This window comes from Cibotium barometz, chromosome 2 (assembly GCF_041138505.1).
Source record: "Cibotium barometz isolate CiBa-2024 chromosome 2, ASM4113850v1, whole genome shotgun sequence".
NCBI lineage: Eukaryota > Viridiplantae > Streptophyta > Polypodiopsida > Cyatheales > Cibotiaceae > Cibotium > Cibotium barometz.
In genome coordinates this window covers 21,984,651-22,006,970 of record NC_141047.1, presented here as the reverse complement: position 1 = coordinate 22,006,970, position 22,320 = coordinate 21,984,651, and the positions used below count along the sequence as shown (strand labels likewise).

General features: G+C 44.1%; 1 protein-coding gene across 2 annotated transcripts in view; it reads right to left on the bottom strand.

Annotated features, from left to right (window-relative positions):
* Positions 1-22,320, bottom strand: part of LOC147640811 (protein transport protein SEC24 C-like) — an 83,406-nt gene that overhangs the window by 49,031 nt on the left and 12,055 nt on the right. For both annotated transcript variants that reach the window (XM_086815503.1, XM_086815495.1), the window contains exons 2-6: positions 13,193-13,423; positions 13,010-13,084; positions 12,833-12,931; positions 12,531-12,642; positions 10,806-10,933 (exon numbers count right to left, since the gene is read on the bottom strand). In XM_086815503.1, coding sequence (XP_086671629.1) covers positions 10,806-10,933; positions 12,531-12,642; positions 12,833-12,931; positions 13,010-13,084; positions 13,193-13,423 — 645 coding nt within the window. The remainder of the gene's footprint in view (positions 1-10,805; positions 10,934-12,530; positions 12,643-12,832; positions 12,932-13,009; positions 13,085-13,192; positions 13,424-22,320) is intronic.

Here is a 22,320-nt window from a genome sequence, read left to right as displayed (position 1 = left end):
TATATAAGTAACTTTATGAGTCGATTTGAGGGAGAGGTCCTCATGCGTAAACTCGAGGCCTTGAGCCTACTCCGTGCATACATCTGATGGGTGTCTTTTGGTGGTATGGGACGTGAGGGACCTTGCACGTTGAGAGCTGTCTCTGATACTACTATCCCCCTCTGCTCCGGGGTGAGCCTTCAGGTTAGGTTAACCATAGCGTATGGGGAAGGCATCTTAAGCGGGGGGTAAGTAGCTATTATGAGTCATGTGCTATATTTGGCTCCTAGTTTATAGGAGGCCTATATAAGTAACTTTATGAGTCGATTTGAGGGAGAGGTCCTCAGGCGTAAACTCGAGGACTTGAGCCTACTCCGTGCATACATCTGATGGGTGTCTTTTGGTGGTATGGGACGCGAGGGACTTTGCACGTTGAGCTATGTCTCTGATACTACTATCCCCCTGTGCTCGGGGGTGAGCCTGAATGGCTCTATGGTTGGGCGGTGAGCTAGATGACCAAGTCTGTGTTTTTCCTGATTCTTAGTGCTTAATCACAAGGTCTGCTAGCCTATGGGCTTTGCACTGGTAGTAGGTACCAAAGCCAAACCTGCTTGGATTAGGCTTGGAAAAATCCGAAAGGGGGAGAGAAGAAAATCCATCACCTGGATCTTCCAGAGCTCAAGTTTTCGCATTGTTCCTTTGCTTTCCAAGGTCTGGGTGGTATGCAACGCTTGGACGGAAAGTGGGAAGTAACCAAGCTTGAGGGAGAAGGTCGGTGTGGTTTTATGTGACGGAAATTTGTTTACCCTAACCTCTTATGTCAGCACCTGACATTATGTGCTTTTTGGGCTTTTACTTATGCTCTGAATGGCTCCTGGTTGGACTGTTAGGATTATGCAGGAAATGGCCGCCATATTCCTGTGTGTTGATATACATGGATATGGCGCTGACTTTTGCTATTAGGAAGTCTAGACCATATCTTCTGTCTAGAACTTTCATGATTCTCACTGTAGAGCATTGCTTCCCATTTGTGGTCGAGCACATGAACATTTCTAATAGAGTCTCTAAATGAGTGCTAGAGTTCAAGGATTTTGTCTATAGCTTTACTATAGAAGAAAGTACTAGAGCCAGCCTAGTAGTGTTAGTGCCCACCTCTCATCATTGCCCCACTATTGTATTATGTTGCACATCTTGTATGGACCCCATTATTGCTTAAATAGCATGAAAATTGTTGCAGCTGCCTCGAAAGGGCATGTGGTAACTTCATGAAAATGCACTAGAATAGAACTTAAGCGTGTTTACATGTGCTGGGAAAAAAACTTTTCAAAATACTAAGTTTGCTTCAAGATATATTCAAAACCAATTTCAGCAAACCACTAGTTGTATGTATTCAACTTGCACATTACCTCCTTTGAGCTTAATTTACAAATGTACATGATGAACAAGTTCACTGATGAGCTCCAAGCTCTTTGCATTCAACACTTTTTGTGCTCGTGATAAATTAAAGGGGTTTGGGAGAGGCAAAACCCTTTTCCCCACCATTGAGAAATTTGCTCAAGGAAGTGAAGACTAGAAGACAGAAGGTTTCAGTCACAGGTAAGGCTTTAGAGGTGTTCTTTGCTATGCAAAAGGCGGCCTCCGAAGCACTAGTCCTCAAACTTGCATCATGGGATGATCCCTTCGAGGTGATCACCGATGCTAGTAATCTCGCCATTGCAGCAGTATTACAACAAGAAGGAAGACTCATGGCGTATTACAGCAGGAAGTTAAACGATGTAGACAAGAACTATTCTGTCTATGACAAAGAGTTGCGAGGGGGTTATCATAGCCTTGAAACAGTGGAAGCCTTTCCTTTATGGAAGGGAATTTATTGTGAAGACAGACCACAAGGCCTTGAAGTGATTATAGACTATACCAAGTGCCCAGTGAAGCGATAGACAGCACCGGTGTAGTCAGTTGTTCCAACAGTTTAGCGGAATGATTGAATATGTACTGGGTAAGCACAACCCTGTCTCACAGATGCTCTTAGGCAGAAAGGTAGTATTCAAACAGTACAGGAGTCCTCTGTGTTGGAGATACAAGAAAAGGACTTAGATAGTATGAAGACACAATATGCAGATTGCCCAGAATTTGGAACTCCTTACAATATGACCCTTTATTGAGAACCGGATCATTATACCATTCAGGACGGTTGGCTCTTTTATAAGAGTCGACTATGTGTTCTTAGGGAGAAGAGACTGGCACTCCTCCATGATGCCCATGATCCACTCCGTGGTGGTGGATCAATCATACTTTGGAGAAGTTAGAAAGATCATTTTATTGGCTGAAGATGCGCAAGGTGGTGCTTAAAATTAAGCAAGACCAGGGAAGTTCTAAGGGCAAAGAGAGAGCTGTCCCAAACCTGCAAAAAGGTGGACAGCCACCTAAAAAGAGCTTTCAGGAAGCCCCCAAAAGGGTGATAAAGCTGAAAGAACCCCATCCAAAGACATTGCACCAAAGAAGAACAAGTTTGGCTTGACCCCCGAGCAAAGGGAGCAATATGCCAAAGAGGGGAAATGCTTTTCTTGTGGTAGTAAAGAGCACACGTTTAGGCAATGCCCTACCCGCAAGCAAAAGCATGAAGAAAAGCCACCAAAGGCAAATGTGCATACCATACCCGGTGCAGGGTACCACTGAGCATGATGGCAAAGAGAGAGTGGTATGCAAAGCTTGGGGACAAATCAAAGATTAGCCCGCCCTGTTCATGTTTGATGATTGTGCAACAGATAATTTCATCTTTACACAGATGGCAGCTGCCTTGGGCATAGAGATTGGAGACATGGGACCCCAAATTGAAGCAGAGACAACTTTTGTTGGCAAAGAGATGCAGGTCACGCCTCTTATTGGAAAGTTGCGCATTCATATATAGGGTTATTTGGATCATGAGCATTTCTTGATTGCCCAACTCAATGGATGTGATGTATTACTTGGCAAGCCTTGGCATCACCTCGCAAAGAATATAAAACCAACAGGATTACATTTATGCATAGAGGCCGCATGCATGTTATTGATGCGGGCAAGGAAGGGAATTCCATCCCAATTGTATCTCACATCCAAATTAATAAGGCAATGAACAAGAGTCTTTCCGCGTACTTGGTTTTTGTTCGTAACAAAATTGAACAAAGTAATGTGAATGTGGATGTATTGACTCAAAATAGGCTGAATTGTCTTAATGCATATAAAGATTGTTTTGCCAATGCATTGCCAGGAGAACTACCACCTGAGAGGCCTGAGGATCATCCCATAGATCTTGTGCCAGGTAGTTCCCCACCTAACAAAGCCGAATATCGTGTGAGTACTACACAACAAGAGGAGATTATGAAGCAGGTTAATGAGCTCTTAGAAAAGGGTTTGGTTCAGCCAAGCTCCTCACCCTTTTGTTCTCCCGTACTTCTTGTGCAAAAGAAGGATGGATCTTTTCGCATGTGCGTGGATTATCGAGCTCTAAACAAGCTCACCATCAAGAACAAGTTCCCAATCCCGCGCATAGATGACATCTTGGATAAGCTTGATGGTTCAGCTTGTTTCAGTCGTATAGATTTGAAGAGTGGTTACCACTAGATTCGTGCGGTATCCTAGGATGTCCATAAGACTGCATTCAGGACAACTTTTGGATTGTATGAATTCTTGGTAATGCCTTTTGGCCTTACCAATGCCCCAACAACATTTAACCGTATGATGGACAGGATATTTCGACCCATTGTAAATTCACAGGTGTATTCTTTGATGACAATTGTAAATTCACAGGTGTATTCTTTGATGACATCTTAGTTTTCTCCAAGAATGAGGAGCATAAGACTCATTTGGCTACGTCTTTGAAGAGTTGTGAAAGCATAAACTCTTCATAAATGCTAAGAAAAGTGAGTTCTTCCTCTCAGAGATACACTACTTGGGACACATCGTATCCAAAGAGGGTGTAAGAATGGATCCTGCTAAAATTGAAACCATTTGAAATTGGCCAGAGATGCAAAATGTACATCAAGTGCATAGCTTTCTGGGGTTATGTTCATACTATAGACGATTCATCAGGTATTTTGCCAGCATTGCCTCGCCATTGCATGATCTTACAAAGAAGAAAGCCACCTTCAAATGGACTCCGAATGAGCAAGATGCCTTCTTGCAACTCAAAAATGCTATCATTTGTGGGCCCATGTTGATTGTTCCCAATTTGCAAAAGCCATTCACGATGGAATGTGATGCATGTGGGAATTGTATAGGGGCTGTCCTACATCAACAGGGTCATGCAGTTTCTTATGAACGCCGTCGATTGCATGATGCCAAGATCCATACGGACATTTATGAAAAAGAGCTCTTGGCTATAATTCATGCCTTAAAGATATGGAAGCATTATCTTCTTGGGGCTGAATTTGTAGTCAAGACAAATCATCAAAGCTTGAGGTACTTTTTATCTCAAACTAAGCTCTCAGAGAAGCAAATGAGGATGGCAAACTTTCTTTCCATGTTTCATTTTCAGATTGTACATACTCCGGGAAAGAAGAATGTCGTGGCAAATGCATTGTCCAGGTTGCCTTATGTGGCTGCAGTTTCAATGGCCTCCCATGGGGACTTATGTCATGTGCACAGTGTGTATCTACCGTAAGCTACACGCACACAAGACTAGCTTCGAGGTTTGGAGAAAAGCTTTGGAGCTAGGTAGGCTGATTGGCGAGCTGAGTTAGGGATAGACTAACGGGCGGGCACCCAAGTATGGACGGGCGGACGCCCAAGTGTGGACGCCCGATGACCGGCCAAGAGCCTATAAAGGGTAGCCAAGGTTAGTCATTAGTCACATAGAGTCTCGCATAATTTGTGAGAGCTCTATGGTCTGGAGCCTAGATATAGTGCAGACGTGCACCTGCTTTATGCAGCCGAGGCCGGCAACAATCTCGAGGCCCGCGAGGGTAGCTTCATGGCGGTATGGGACGTCACGAGGTAGAGATTGGTCGGTACGTCCATCTAGTTAGCTCAGCTCCTGGCTCGGTGGAGACAGCCAAGTCTTGTGGGTTTGCCCACGGCTGTCGAGGTTGGGAGGTGAGTCAGACCTGCACCCCTTTCTTGTTTATTTGTTTTGTTTGCAGGTTTCGAGTCTCGTATCAAGAGCATTCCACGAGGAGATCCGGTGGGGATTTGACAACACAAAAGCAAAAGCTCAAGATTGCTTTTGGGGAAGCCTATATAAACCCCTTAAGCGGGCTCCTTGCTACACAAGTTCTCTAGCACTTTTCTTGTGCAAGATCGAATTTTCTCTCCCCAAGCCCTCTTCAAGATGCCGACACAAGAATCCGAGTTCCCTTATCGAACGCGAAGGCCTACCGGCTACGGAAGACACCAATGCCGATCTTTTCGACGATTATGTGTCAAAATCAGATTTCCAAGAGTTTAAAGTTACTCTCGAAGCTTCTTCTTCGGAACGTCAAGCACAAATCGTCGCGTAGATGCAGGCTTTGCAGAACTCCATCTCTCTTTTGACCACTACCCTATATACTCTTTCAGGTATGGATACCTTGGCCTCTACTTTAGGCCCCAACATTACTCCGGAACAGTTCAGGGGCGAGCAAACACAACGTACCAAGGAGATAGTGGACACTTGGCTACATAAGTGGCAAGTCCATTCTCAGTTCCATCCATATGATGATGGGAAAAAGATCCAGTTAGCAGCAGGTTTCCTCCCAAGCAAAGCTTTGCTTTGGTGGAAGGAACTCAACCCTAAGCCAACGACTTGGGCACAATTCGAAGATGTCTTCAAGAAAGAATTTCTCAAGAAAGAGGATGATTATGATGTTGTTACCCGGTTTACACCTTTGACCATGACCTCTCGCAGCACCTCACTTATAAGGTCTACCTCCAAAAAGTTAGGGACTTGCAGATGAAAGCTACGAAGATGGATCCCATAACTCTTTTAGCCGGTTTACCCGACTCATACCGTTTACAAGTTAAAAATAACAAATGCAAAACTTTGGACGAGGCCATTCATTCGGCTCGTATCTATGATGTTACAATGGTCTCTTCCAAGTCTAAACCCGTTACCAAGCAAGGGACCAAACACAAAAGGAAGTTCTCCGCACCAATGGCTAACACGACTGAAGGAAAGTCTTCGGACTAACCTTCGAAGAATTCAAGTTCAACACCAGCAAAGAAGAAACGTCTCCTTGAAGCTTTGAAGCTCACGAAAGAGGGGCGTTGCTTTATCTCCAAAGAAAAAGGACACATGCGTAACGAGTGCCCAAAGCAAAAGGGTGCAAAGACCAACGCAGGACCCAAGCCAAAGGCAGCTAACCAATTGTCTTTGACAGGTACGTCAGTTACTGTACTCTCGCCCTAGTACAAGTTCTGATTGTTTGTTCAACTCTAAAGTTTTTGGCTTGAATGATCTTCTCCGAGTTTATGGAGAAGTGAATGGCCATAGAATCCACATTCTTCTAGACCCTAGCAGCTCACACAACTTTGATTAGAGATTTTATCCACAAGACGTGGGTCCAACCACCCACATTCCCATCTAGGATGAGAAAATATAAAGATCACTTTCTGACATTCATAGGGGAGAATTCAGGGAACGAGTCTTGAGATATATAGAGGCGACATTGTTTTTAATCCATCAACTAGAGGGTGACACAAAGTATATAGGAATCCTCAGATACAGAGCCCACTAGGGCAATCATGGATCTCATACCTCTTTGACTGATACAAGGGGGAGCTTATGTGTTTGGATGTAACGGGGAGGCGCGTTTCTCCATATCAAATTAACCATAAACAAGGTTATGAGGACATAAACATGACGTAAGCACAACCACAAAAAGAATCTACACACTACACCACACTCGGGGCAGAAGATGGACCAAACCACACAATCCCTCCCCCCCCTCCCCCTATTTAGGTTAGATCAACGAAAGGAGCCTGCTTCCTTGTACAAGAACACAGTTGCCCAGGAATTCACCACCGGCCTGGCCTGATTGTTCCCAAGTACAACTAAAGTGAATACAAAGCAAACAGGAAAAGTTCTTGTGACCATAGTTGCCAGGCGTTTCAGAAACGGCAGGTATGAAACGGGTTTTATACGTTTTGAAACGTTTCATAAAAGGTAAGAAACGGGTAAAAAAAGGTTTCATACAAAACAGAAAAAACATGTATATTTTTTACTTGAAATATACAAAAGTGAAAACTGTTGACATAACTTATAAGAGACCACATTGAATTCATTTCAATAAAAACAAAATACATGTAAGATATGATGATATCACAAATCATGTGGGTGATCACTGATGACTAAACAAAAATCAAAAGCATCACCACGTGGGTGATGATTCATGACTCAAAATCCAAGATCAAAATAAATAACATGTCCAAAGTTCAAACTAAATAACATGTCCAAATAAAATGATACTGACAGCTGCTAGCTACTATCTGCATCCTCATCTGCATCCTCATGCTCATCCTCATCTGCATCTTCTGCCTCTGCAGCCTCACTCTCAAGGTCACTGCCGGTAGCCGAGTCCTCGAAGACCTCATCCTCTAGAGGTGCAGGTGCACCACTAGTACTAGCCTCTCGAGAAGATCGTGTAGTGCGAGCCGGAGCCATGATCTCCTCATAGAGCATAGAATAGATGTCTCTCTCCTCCTGAGGAATGTCGGGAATCTCCTTGCACTTCATGATATCAATCTTATCTAGATTCACTTGGCGAGGCTCAATGGGATGACCCTTTTGTTCTAGCAATCAGAGATTGCAATGACAAAAGACAAGCCTCTCCAATTGTGCTGAGGAGAGTCTATTTCTCTTTTTCGTGTGAAAAAGAGTCCATGTACTCCAGTTTCTCTCACAAGGCCCTGAACTGCAATCCTGGGAGAGAACTCTCAGTGCAATCCGTCTCTACATTGTACAAAAAAGAATGTTAAGTTAGAGTCAAAAAGAGAGTAGCATTTGAATGTAGATTTTGAAAGAGTAGGACTCACGAGACAAAGATACAAGATTCAAGAATCAAGAAACCTTACCAAGTTGGGTGTCCCAATACCGTATTTCTCCCACCAAGACACTGGCTCCAACTGTGTCTCCCTGAGCAATGCAGTAGCTCGCCCAAACATATGGCTACCGTTGCGGTAAATGAGAAGCTCATGGGAGGACAAGGATGAGCCCAAGTCTATAGCATTCTCTCGTATGGTCATGAGAGATACTTGGTTGCAGGATGCAGAGGGACTTGTGAAGGCACTTCAGCCCATGTATAGTGTCCTTCGGCTCACAGACATGGAGGGAAGTACCATTGGGCTGCTTTATGAGTTCATGGACAGAATTGGTGAAGCTCTCAATGATTTCACTACCTTGTCGCGTGACAGGTGCTCACCCTTGGGCTTTAACTTTAGTCTTTGAGTTATTTTATAAATCTTGATCTCTTATGTATGTCACATGTTACATGTAGAGTTCAAGATATTAAGGAGATCTGGAATCGGCGTTGGGATTGGTTTCATAGGCCAATCCACGCTGTTGCTCACATTTTGCATCCCCTTTGGAGGAATGAGGAGCAATACCTCAATGAGGAGCTAGAGTCAGGATGGATCGAGTTTCATTCACGACACACAACAGTGCGTAATTAGCCATGTCGCACTCTCACTAGTCTCTCCACCACAATAAACATATATGCAAACCGAGTTTTGGAGGGCTTTAGAAGCTCAAGATCACTATTGGCCCTGTACATGCTCAAAACCTTTGGCCTCTTTGTGACAAAGTTCACCATGGTAGATGCAGCTGAAAATACATGGCTCACCCAATCAAGCTTTCCCACATCCTCAATCATCAAGTCAAGGCTGTGTGCTGCACAAGGTGTCCACACAATCTTGGGGAACTCCTCCTCTAACATCCTGCCCATGGATACACAATTGGACCCATTGTCCGTGATCACCTGCACAATGTTATCAGGCCCAATTTCATTAATTGCCTGGCGCATGTGGGACATAATGAACTCCCCTGTAACCACTATCCCTGGCACCAATGCATCTATGGCACGAATGAACATTGTGCCTTTGCAGGAGGACACAAGAATGTTGTACACATTTCTCTTCCGCGCATCTGTCCATCCATCACAAAGCAAAGTACAACCATACTTTGCCCAAGTGGCCTTGAGAGGCTCCATCTCCATCTCCACAGCCAGTTGCTCCTTGCGAAGCTCAGTAGTGCGCAATGTCTCGTAGGAGGGGCCATCCCACTCACACCCAATGCGGGAGATAGCTCTCATTGCCTTCTTCCATCGAGGAGTCCTGACAATGTGGAAGGATAAACCACATTGAATAAACAACTTCATCAACTCCCTCGTTGCCTCTTTCATGGCAGCCTTTTGCATCCCTGCCTGTGTCCTTTCTTGAACACTGGAAGACTAGTTCTTTTGGCTCGAGGTGCCGAGCTAGAACCACCTGCAACACCACCTGCAACCTCACCACTGGTATCTTCCTCTCTGATACTGCGAGTCCTCTTGGAGACACTTTGACGTGCTTCAGGCTCTCCCAGATTGGGGATATCCTCAAGGGGGATACCTAGCTGCATGGCCTTCCAAGCCTTGAGGCTATCATAGATTTCTTGTGGCACATGCTTACATGGCCCAATGCCGAAACCCTTTGTTTGTGAGAAATGTGCCTTCAACCTGGTGACACTGCCATGGTGCTTATCAGCACAAAAGTTGCATTTCCACTTTCCGGAGCCTGAGCCACCATATCTAGACTCGAAGGTGACATTGTTCCAAAGAGAATCACCTGTTCGAGGCATCCTACAAGACGAGGATAAATGCAGATTGTTGGCCCTGCAAGTGCGACACACAACATAAACTAATCTCAATAGAGCAAGGGTGGACCGTGGAAGATATGCCATAAATATTGATGGAAGTGCATGATGTATGAAACGCGTTTCATACCGTACGAAACGTTTCGTACGTTTTGAAACTGTATGAAACGCGTTTCTATGCAACACTGCTTGTGACCACCGATCATGAAGTCAAAAACACAAGCATTGTCCACAAGGCTTGCATATGGCATCCCGCCATCGAGTTTCTCCTGAAAATTCAAGAGCCTTCACAGGCTTCTGCCTTGCTTTCAGCCTGTGAACAGACTTATTAGGTGTATCCATGCCTAGCTGACTCCTCAGAGAGTCATGAAGGAGAATAAGGGCAGCTGTGAGGCCTCAGTGGGCCGCATGTCTCTGATTTCCATTTGGGTCCTCTGCGATCTCCTTTGAGTATATGTGGTGATTGGTTACAAGGACCCTACATTTGTGAAATTTGACCTAGGGGAACCTAGGAGCCGCTAGCTATCTGAAAGTCGTGATGAGGATTCCTTTTTTGGGGGTCTCTCAAGCCATGCTTTGGTTAGATGCAAGAGGTACAGAAACTCATGCTTAAAATACTTCATTATCCTTGGTGTATAGAACTTCCTGGCAACAGATGAACCAACAAATTCTCACACGTTCAATTTTTTTCCAAAGAGGTGACGAGCGCATGCCCACACGCACATGGGTTCCCAAGTGTAGAGATCATGTTATGTATCATATGCATCAAAAAAATATCAGACCATAGTAGTAGAGAGGCACTCAAGACTGAAACAAACCAAAACACACCTATACAATGTCTCCAATGCTATGTAGACTAACCTACCAATCAGTTTGCCACAAGAAAAGATTTACTTACAAAAGTCTTGTAAAGCTTCACACATGTAAGTCTATTACACCTCATCTACCAAATTATTTGCACAAGAAAACCTTTGGCAACACTTTAAATGGATTTACTCACAAACCAAAGTTCAAACTGAACACTCACCAAGAATTCCTTTGTAGCCACAAACTCAACTGTGCCTCTAGAAAGCTCTGGCCGGCTGTCAACATCACGCCTTCTGTTATCTGGTCCTAGGTTGCAGTGGTAGTCACGGGGTGTGTTATTTGTTTGACCTGTAGTTAAACATGTTTCACAAACTTAGACATTCCAGCGCCTTTCAATAGCAGAAATCTCTACTCTTTTGTGGTGGCTTTTAAGTTGTATGATCTATAAAAAACATTTTTCTTGTCTTCTCCAGAATTCATCATGCATTTGAATGTTTTGTGATGGTACTCACATGTAATGTGTTGCTATGGGGGGAAAGCATTGCTATAGCTGTGTGTTGGCCCTCAAGGCACGATGAGTGTTGCCACCTACCATCCCTTACAGTGTAACTGGTCAGACGTAAGAGGCCTTAGCATGTTGCAATATCCCTTAGTTTTCAGTAATGAGAGAGTTTGATGCGTTTGGTATCTCACACTACACCATAACTGGTCTCTAGATGCCGCATGCAATTAAATGCATGTGGAAATACTGGGTACGGCCAGATAGGCAGGGTAAAACAAGCCCTAATGTGAGCTGTATTCAGGGAGGAAGATGGCTAGCTAGAGTGTAAACAACGAGTAGTGTATTTTGTGCCTAGAAAGGGGACCCTGCAGTTATGTTATGAAGCCAAGTGAGAAGGGCTAAAACATGCTGGCTTAGTAGAAAACAGAAGCTGTGAGGAATTTTGTGACAATATATGCCAGTATACGCAGGACGGCCATGACATGACCGCGTATGTCCGGGGTCATAGTTGGTGCCACCATCCGCGGTGTAGACTCGGCCCATAAAGATAAACTAGTAACTGGTATGCAGTGCAGCCCACCTCCCCCGTCCATGTAGGCTCATCTTAACGGTCAAGTGTAACATGTAACCTATTTGGTAGTGTGCCAAATCTAATCCAAACCATCTTTAAACCATCCGTCCTCCTAGGTCACCTTCCCATGGGAATGCGGGGATGCCGGGGTTACTCAACCAAGGCTACTACTCATAATGGGAGCCATACAAGCATGAGCTAGCATGTGCCTAGGCAATACAATATGAGGGTGGAGCATTGATATCCAACAAACCCCTACAACCCTTTTAAAGAGAGTTTGTGTCCGGTTTATGTGCAAACTGTAATGGTGGTGAAGTCGGAAGGCTAAGTAGCCCTACCTAGGTAGTTGTTTCACAAAGTTCACCCTGTGCAGATGCCATGCAGTTTACTTAGCTGTTCATGCCCTCTGATACACAGAATACAAACAAAAACAAGAGCAATGCATTATATCATAAGCACCAGCACTCCATGGGACACACCCATGCAGATGCCATGCAGTTTAATTAGCTGTTCATGCCCTCTGATACACAGAATACAAACAAAAAACAAGAGCAATGCATTATATCATAATGCATGTGCATTTTGGCTCAAAATCTTGCCTCTAAACAAAGCCATACTAGACATTAGTGACAAATGGTAACACTCAACTTAACCCTAATATCCACAACACTGGGTGCTTCATGTTCTCTAGAGCTTTGATATACGCCTGCAAGTTGTTATGATTTAGAAATGTGTATCAGCCTCGCAAATTCAGAGGCTGGACTACAACAGTGAGCTGTATTAAGGCCACGTTTTTATCTGATAGTAAACACTCATAAGGCTACAGTTTTTATCTGATAGTAAACACATAATTAAAAATCCAAGAAACATACCGCAAAAGTTGCACTTAAAGTGGTGCCCCTGGTCAACGAACTTCATGAAAGGATTAATATACGCTTTGCATCTCGTACACCGAACAGGCCCACTTTCTCCAAAGTCTACTACCTGCAAAGCCAGTATTCCTATCAAACAAATGTAAGCATTCTACAACTTATAAGTCTGCAACCCCAAAGCTTGAAGCCATTTAGACCCCACCAAACCTTTCATACCAAATCTCAAAATCACAGATGGCACCTAAGCAAAATGATTGTCAAACACATGATTGTAAAGATTAAGAGAAGAACCCCAAGTGTACCTGAATGGGCTCCTCTAAGGGATGAGGTAAGGCTAAAGGCTGCACCATGAGAACCAATGGCATGCTAGAATTTGCCAGTAAATCTCCTGAACAGGGAATCTAATCACCACAGTAGTTACGATATGTTCATCTGTTGACCCACAAAATTCCCAGTGCATATCTATTCGAGATCCATACCTGGTTAAGTGTGCATCTCATGTACCGTGGGCTACAGTTTCCCATGTCTCTCACAATAAAATTACTTGTCGCAGACTTATCAGAAGGAAAAAGATATACGTAAGCACTGAACCCCTTCTTGTTTTTAAAGGTTGTAATAAAGAGTCAGTTTTTATGCTTCCATATGCACAAAAAAAAGCATACCGGAGGCAGAACAGCCTGATTATTTGTCCTAGTTTCAAAACTCGTCATTGTAGAGCTTGTTTGAGGCCGAGGTATCTGTGTAGGATCAATGCGTGACGAGCCTGCTGCTGATGTTGCTGCAGGTGAACCTGGCTGAGAAATACCTTGTGCAAGATACTGACTCATTGGTGGAGGCGGCAAGGATGCCGCTGTTTGAGCTGGCATGCTGGGTATAGTTTGGGGCCTTGGTACCTGTAGATATGGTAAAATTGAATGATCAAGCAGAGAGGAGACAAATGAGGTCATGTTCATACACAAGGGAAGATACACATGCATGCAGGCACAAACACATCTTCATCAGACAAGCCACCTAACATGACATGTCATTCCTAGAGCAAAAAGTTTCATTTCATCAATGGTAACCCCCCCCCCCCCCCCCAAAAAAAACAAAAAAAACAAAAAAAAACTCCCAATCGTCAAAAATCATACAATCTAGGGCAATGGAAACTAGAGGTTGAACTTCTGTGAAGCCCACTTGGAGAGAATCATTCATGCATGTAGAGTCAGTAGAAGCCTTAGGGTTTGCATCACATAATATGCATTCATATGCCTGTGCATCATTTAGAACCTCCCAGAAGTCTTAGGGAATTTACTAGGATTTAACTGGTATTTTTTCCATATTTTATAGTATTTATTTAGCATTATTTGCATTATTTGTCATTTATAAATATAAACTTTATTAAATGACCAGCCAACTTGACCAACTTCCAATTAGTATAAATAGGCTTGCATAGGGCTTAGTTTCTCATTCAGTCTTCAGTGTGCTAAGAGCTTTCCTCCTCAACCCTAGGAGTTTCCCTTGCCTTCAGCACTAGACTAGTCTCATCCAGCCCTTGGAGTGTTTATGAGGTTGCTTCAACCAGCCCTATTTCTCCAACACCTGCAGTTCAGCAGCCCCTACAGCCCTAGGCACCTGCTTTCAGCATCAAATCACAGCAGTACACTTGTGCGTTTCTGTCCAGCAGCAGATCAGCCTGCGTTTCTGTCCAGCAGCATCAGTACTTCCTGCGTTTCAGTCCAGCGGCATCCCTACAGGTCTGCGTTTCTGTCTACAGCAGTTCTCAGCCCTGAATCATCAGTTTACATCAGTATCCAGCCTTCTGTGCATCATCCATACATGCAGCAGTCATCTGGTGAAGGTAACCAAGCATTTACAGCATTCTAACATAGCGTAGAACAGTCCACCATCTTCTTTTCTCAGCCTAAGGTGTGCAGCCCTTCCTCATGCCCTTGGGAAGAGTGCATAGGCTCGAGATCAGGTCATCGAGGTGTTTCTATAGCCGTGTACAGTTCAGCCAATCTCCGATCCTCCGAGATCTTACGTTTGGCTTATCTATAGTCCACAGTCATTCTCTCTAAAGAAATAAAGCAAATACTATCTCATTATCGGGATAGGGGGCCCTTCAGTGGGGGTAATTCGGGACCCAATCTGGTGTATAGTTCTCATATCTCTTTAAAGTTTGCAGTATTGAAATGGATTGCTAAACTCACGAAACTCAGGATACAGAAGACGGTGTGAGCATTTGTGTGACAGGATCTTCCAATACAAAGACTTCCGCTGCATATCACATTGGTATCAGATTCAGATTGTCCACACACACCGTATCCTAGCGTGGGGGCATCCTTGGATGGTTAGATTGCATTCCGGCACGACCACCGACTTCAGCATCATGTCTACAGGAGAGAGTACTCATCAGCCGGAAGACGTCTCCCCTGAAGGAGACCTTGTTCTTCCGCCTACAGCAGACACCATAGCTCTTCTTAGAGCTCAGAATCAGCTGCTCATGGAGCGTCTCCAACTCTTGGAGGCAGCAACAGCACGTCCTTCTACACCTCCAGCAGCACCCGACTACATCTCCCTCTTCTTTCAGATGGAACAACAAAGGAGAGAGGATGAGGCCCGAAGGAAAAGAGAAAAAGCAGAAAGACGGGACTATGAAGAAGCCCAACGCAGGATCGACAAAGACCAGCGTCAAGCTGAACTTGCCGCTCGTGAACACCAACGTGAGCTTGATTGAGAACGTATGTTACCCGAACACCAACGGGAAAAGGAGGCCATACACTTGAGGTATCAGCAGCTCTCCTCAGTCTCCCCAGTCATAGGTGTCACCAGCCCAGCAGTCCGCAGCAACATCAACCACCATCATTCGCAGTCAACCAAACTTCAGTAAGTATGATGGTAAGTGTGATCATTCATTAGTTAATCAATTTATTCATCAGTTTAATGCTCATTTTCCATTAGCTAGGATCACACACCCACAAGACAAAGTCCACTTAGCGAATCCCCATCTCACTGGTGAGGCAATCACTTGGTGGCAGCACTGGTCTAGTATTCATACACACCAGGCCAGAGGTGTCACAGCCTTTGACTGGGACATCTTTGTCCACGACCTGAAGACCAGATTTTTCCCGCCCCAGTACATGACCGGTCTGAAAGACAAGTTCTATGGACTCAGACAGAACGGATCCCCAGTGCTTCAGTTTTCCGGTAAGGTTATTACTTTAGCACAGCAATTAGGGTTATCTGAGCAGGCCAAGATGGAGCAATTCATTCGTGGATTGAACTAACATTCGATTCACAGTTCGTAACTTTGAACCAAGTACATATAACCGGGCTCTCACTCTCGCTCAGAATGAAGAAATGAAGCTTAACGGGGGCAAGCCCAAGCAGTCATCTCAGTCCAGTACCAAACCCCAGCAGCAGCAATCAACTGCACAGACAGGGAAAGGTAACGCGTCTTCTAAAGATGCTGAGAAGGACAGCAGTAATAGCTCCAGTTCAGGGAGGTAAGAAGGATAAAGAACCTAAGAAAACCCCTAATGAAAAGGCTAAAGCAGGCATTACTGGAGGTTATCTTTCTCCAGAGGAGCAAAGGAAGTACCAGTCAAAAAATAGATGTTTTTTCTGTCATATTACAGGGCATGGTAAGAAGGATTGCCACAAATGGCAAGCGGCACAAGCCGCCAAAGCTCCTTCTGCCACAGTTGCCACAGCCTCTCCAGCTCCTCCAGCCCCGCCTCCTACCTCAAATGCAGTTCAACTTTTACCTTCCATGCATCCTATACCATCCGTGGTATTTGATGCTAAGCAGGAGGGTGAGAGCGATGCTGCTCAGAAGAGCCTCATCCGAGCTTATGGCTCTGCCCAGGGCCGACAGTTTGTAGTTGAAGACGCCATCTCTCCCTAGTTGGCTAATAAATTGAACTGCACATTAGTCCCATATCATCTGGATGTGGACGGGTTTACACCTGGTCTTCGCACCCACATTTCCCAAAAGGCACAGCAATTTGCCTTTGAAGTTCAGAAGGCCTCATTTCAATGAGATTTCATCGTCTCTCCTCTGTTGGGGTGTGACATGATCTTAGGAATTCAGTGGTTCCGTTAGTATGAGCCTATTCCCAATTGGGGGTAGGACACTTTTACTATTTGTAAAGGTTTTCCTGAGCCTGTCATGATTCGTGGGGGTAGAAGCATTCTTGGCATCCCATTGATTTAACATCTCTAGGACAGACGAGCTATCCGCAAGGGAGCAGAAGGAGCACTCCTTTATGTTCATGCTCAAACAGCCCCTCCCTCATTAGTAGCATCCGTTACATCTTCAGTCCCTCAGTTAGCAGACCTCCTATCCAGACACCAGGACATTATGCTTAGGGACAATCTCCCGCCCAGTCTCCCACCCTCTCGCCTTAGGACCATCACATTGATTTGGTCCATGGATCACATCCTCCTAGCAGGTTTCCCTATCGTCTTTCCAAGACTTTAGAGGGCGAGTTAGAAAAGCAGTTATCTGAGCTTCTCCGAGCCGGATTCATTCGGCCTTCTTCCTCCCCATTTGCTGCACCTATCCTATTTGTCCAAAAGAAGGACAAGTCTGCACGCCTTTGTGTAGACTACAAGGCATTAAACAAACTCACTATCAAGAATAAGTTTCCTATGCCCAGGATAGAGTACATTTTGGAGCGTTTAGACGGTGCTAAGTTGTCTATGTGCTAAAAAGAGAAGATTAAAAAACTGAACTGAACTAAACTAAACTAAAATGCTGAAATGCTGAAATCATGGTCTCAAGATGTCCAGCATCGGTCACTGGCGAATCTCATCAATGTCCTCCATGGTGAGTACTCTAAGTGGACGTCTCCCATGTCGTTCTAGAATAGTCCGGACCCTCTGATGCAGCCTCCGTCGATGTTGTGATGATCCTCGTAGTCGTGGGCGTCTTGATCTCCCAAGCCCAGTGGCCCTGTCAGTCAAAATACCTCTAGTACAGGTGGACTCTGAAGTCTGCTGTGATGCCTGCTCATCTGACTGCCGAGTCTGTGGTCTGAAGAAGTCAGTGATCTCCCTCTGTGAATGTCTCCCACTGTCTGAGCTCCTCAAGAGACCCTCTCTGTGTCTGGGCATTCACTAAGATCGACCTCAAGAGTGGTTACCATCAGGTCCGCATTTTTTAAGCTGACATTCCAAAAACAGCTTTTCGGACATAGCGTGGTCACTACAAGTTAGTAGTCATGCCTTTTGGGCTTACAAATGCACCCGCAACGTTCAATAAGATGATGTCTAGGATTTTCGCAGTCCACATTGGCAAGTATGTTTTCATATTCCTTGACGACATACTAGTCTTCTCAGCCACTGCGGAGCAGCATGAGAGAGATGTGGAGAAAGTCTTGCAAATTCTGCGAGATAATCAGCTCTACATAAACACCAAAAAGTCTGTCTTTGGTGTTAAGGAAGTTCAGTATTTGGGCTACATCATCGGTTCCGATGGGATTAGACTGGACCCACCAAAGGTTCAGGAGATCTTACATTGGGACATTCCAAGAATACACCCCTCACATACATGTCTAGTAGGGGTCTCAAGAGTTGGCAACTAAGATACCATATCATCCCTTTGAAGGCGTAACAAACTGCCATAATTCAGATGGCCAAATCATGCATGCCATAATTCTACATCACTCATAGCACGAGTCGTAGAGACTAAGCAAGCATCCTGCTGCAACTTCTCAATACATCCATCTTGTATAGGCCATGAAATAAGGTACTTGAGGCAATTATAGAATAGCCAGTTCCAACCTTGCAACACCTCTTACCGACTTGCTCAAGGGGGTGAAGACTCGCAAGCAGAAAGTCTCAGTTACAGGTAAGGCACTTGATGTGAGGATTATGTTATTAATCCTGCATATTATGTACTAATTACTACTTAAGTAATTAACTTAGAACAAGAACCTTCAGGAGAACACTTGAGACAAGATTGAATTGACTTGTTGTTGTTAAACTGAGTACAATAGGTCTCTTATATAGGAGATGAAGAGACACATTTGAAGAGGCATGTCCTTTGATGAAAGGACATGACCTTAGACGAAAGGGTACAACTTTTAGGCTAAGGGATGTGTCCAGTCGATGTAGAGGCACAACCATTCACTAAGGGATACAACCATTCGTCGAAGAGATGTGGCTATTCGATGAAGAGGTACATCCTTTGACGAAGAGTCACAACCAGTCGAGGGTAGGGGTTCCCTTTGGCTGGTAACTCTTTGCATCTGCAACAGTAATCAGCAATGAAGAGAGAATCTGATATATAAACACGTCACAATCGTGACATTCCCTCCCATTTAAAATAAAACCCATGTGTCAAATGATAGACATCCATTTGTCGAAGAACTCCTGAAGAAGGTTAGGGTACTGTTGCATTTCTTCATCTGTTTGCCAAGTGGAATCAGACTCATCCAAGTCCATCCACTTCACAAGAAATTCTGTAGTCAACTTTCTTCTTGTTTCCTTCTGTCTTACGTCAAGTATTACTTCTGGAACAAGGATAATATGGTCATCTTCAATTTCTGGTACATAAGAAGATAAGTCTGGAACAGGCAAATCTCCTTGAATATACTGTTTGAGCCAAGATATGTGAAAAGTCGGATGAATCTTTCCCCATGACGGTGGAAGTTCCAACTTGTAACTGACAGTTGAATTTTTCTTAAGAATCTTGAAAGGCCCATAGACGCGAGGTCGTAACTTTGAAAAAACTGACTTCACTGTTTTGTAGCGGTGAGGTGCCACATATAATAAGACCAAGTCTCCTTGAAATTCTGCATGTCGACGATGCTTGTTGGCCTGTTTTTGATATTTTTGTTGCACATGGACCAATTTATCTCGAACTTGTACAAGCACATCTTGCATCTCCTGAACCAACTGATCTGCCAACACCACTTTGTGTTGTAAAACAAAGTTTGTAGGCACAAGAGGAGTATGTCCATATGCTGCTTGAAATGGAGTTAATCCAATTGCTGAATGATGGGAATTATTATAAGCAAATTCCATGAGTGGTAAATAATCTTCCCATGATGCCAAACGGAATTGAATGTAATGTCGAATCATTTCTTCCAAAAGCTGATTGACTCTTTCAGTCTGTCCATCTGTTTGAGGATGATAGGCTGAACTGAATAACAAATTCGTGCCAAGAGATTTGAACAAAGACGTCCAAAAATGTCCAGTGAACTTTGGATCTCTGTCAGAGATGATGGTCTTTGGCAAACCATGCAATTTGAAGACATGTTGCACGAATAATGATGCCACATCTGGGGCTGAAGCAGCTTTCTTGCAAGGAATGAAATGTGCCATTTTGGAAAATCGATCAACCACCACAAGAATCTGAGCATTGCCTTTGGATGAACGAGGCAAGGTGGTGATAAAATCCATACTGATACTTTCCCATCTCTCATTGGGAACTGGCAATGGTTGAAGTAACCCTTGAGGAAGTTGTCGAGAGGCTTTCATTGTTTGACATGAATGACAAGCTTTGACAAATTTGATAACATCTTGCTGCATCTGAGGCCAGAAGTATGTAGCAGACAAAAGTCGATATGTCTTGTTGATACCAGGGTGAGCAGCATAAGGGACTTCATGATGTTCTTGAATAAGAATCTTCCGCAATGAAGTATTGTGAGGCACACAAATGCGGTCAGAGAAGAACAGCAACTCATCCATGATAATATAGGCTGCAAATATGTTCATTTCTGCAGGACTGGGATTAGAAGATTTGAGAGCACGGAACGCATCTCCAAAATCTCTATCCGTCAAATATTCATTTTTGAAACAAGCAGGGATTTCTATTTGCACATCTGTGATGGCAAAATTAATGGCTCGAGGCATGCGACTTAAGGCATCTGCAACCACATTCTGAAGACCAGGAACATACTGAATAATCATGTGGAAATTAGCCAAGAATTCAACCCATCTGCCTTGTCGAGAGTTCATAACAGGCTGAGTGAAAATATACGTCAGAGATTGATGATCTGTACGTACAACTGAATCTGCTCCAAGAAGATAATGTCTCCATGTTCGATAAGCATGCACGATTGCCAAAAACTCCTTATCATACACAGGATACCTGCTTTGAATGGCTGAAAACTTTCTGCTGTCAAAAGCAATGACACGATCATTCTGCATCAAAACTCCACCAGAAGCACGATCTGAGGCATCTGTCATTACATCAAAGGGCTGAGTGGGATCTGCAATGGCCAAGACCGGGGTTGTCGTCAAGGCATGCTTGAGATCATTGAAGGATTGCTCAGCTTCCGAAGACCACTGAAGTTTGTCCAGCTTTGTCAATTCTGTCAAAGGGGCAGCAATCTCCGAAAATCTATGCACCTTGTTGTGATAAAAGTTAGCAAGTCCCAAGAAAGATCGAACATCTGAAATGGTGAGAGGCAAAGGCCAATCCACAATCGCCTGAATCTTCTTAGGATCTACTGCAATCCCATTAGCAGAAATGATGTGACCAAGATATTCCACATGGTTTTTGAAAAATTCGCTCTTCTTTTTGTTGATGTACAGCACATTGTTGCGTAGTACTTCAAAGACTATCTGTAAATGTTCTTTGTGATCGACCATAGATCGGCTAAAAACCAGAATATCATCAAGATAAACGATCACGAACTTATCCAAGTATGGCCCAAAAATTTCATTCATCAGGGTCATGAAAGTGGCCGGGGCATTGGTTAACCCAAAAGGTATGACCAAGAATTCATAATGGCCATATTTAGTCCGAAAGGCTGTCTTGTATTCATCACCATTACGGATACGAATTTGATGATAGCCGGACTTTAAATCAATCTTGGAAAACACCTTAGCACCAAGCAGTTGATCGAACAATTCATCGATGCGAGGTAAAGGAAATTTGTTCTTGATTGTCAGCTTGTTGAGAGCACGGTAATCAATGCAAAGTCGCATTGATCCATCCTTCTTCTTGACAAGTAAAACCGGGGCTCCGAAGGGACTTTTGCTGGGACGGATGTGACCTTTGTCCAGCAACTCCTGTAATTGCTTTTGTATCTCCTGAGATTCAGAGTAAGAAACACGGTAAGGAGCTCGGGTTGGAGGAGGTTGACTTGGGATAAGATCAATCGGGTGATCCACAGGACGACGAGGAGGCAATGTCGTCGGAAGATCATTCGGAAACAAATCTTGAAAAGGCCTGAAGAAGGGTTGCTCCAAGTAAGCAGTAGTTGATGGCGAGGCTTGAGATTGCTCACTAGTTTCTGCTTCAATCTCCCGTAACATGACCAAGGATGTTGCACTGTCACGTTTGCGAATGAGACGTTTGACTTGCAGGGCAGAAACAATGGTGATGGGTTTGGCACTAAAAAGGCCATGAAGTTCCAGCTCTCGACCATTATGATATAATTGGATTGAATGGGAACGAAAGCTGATCACCGGATCATATCGATACAGCCAAGATTGTCCCAATATCATGTCATAATGTGACAATGGCATCACTGAAAAATTAAGGTGATCCTGGTAATCTTGAATCTAGAACTGAAGCTGTTGCACCTTTTGGTTACAATTAAGGAAGGAACCATCAGCAAGCTCCACTTGAAAAGCATCCACAAAATGTCGGGTCTGTAGGCGAAGCTTATGAACCAAAGAAGTGCCCACAAAATTAGTGGAACAACCACTGTCCACCAGCACATTGATGGGATGGTCGCTAATGAAGCCAAGAAGACTAAGGACCTGTTTGGAAAGATTCACCGGAACAGGGTTGGTACTTTGGCCATTAAGCATCAGGGTACAGACAAACTCTGAAACGCGAACAGAA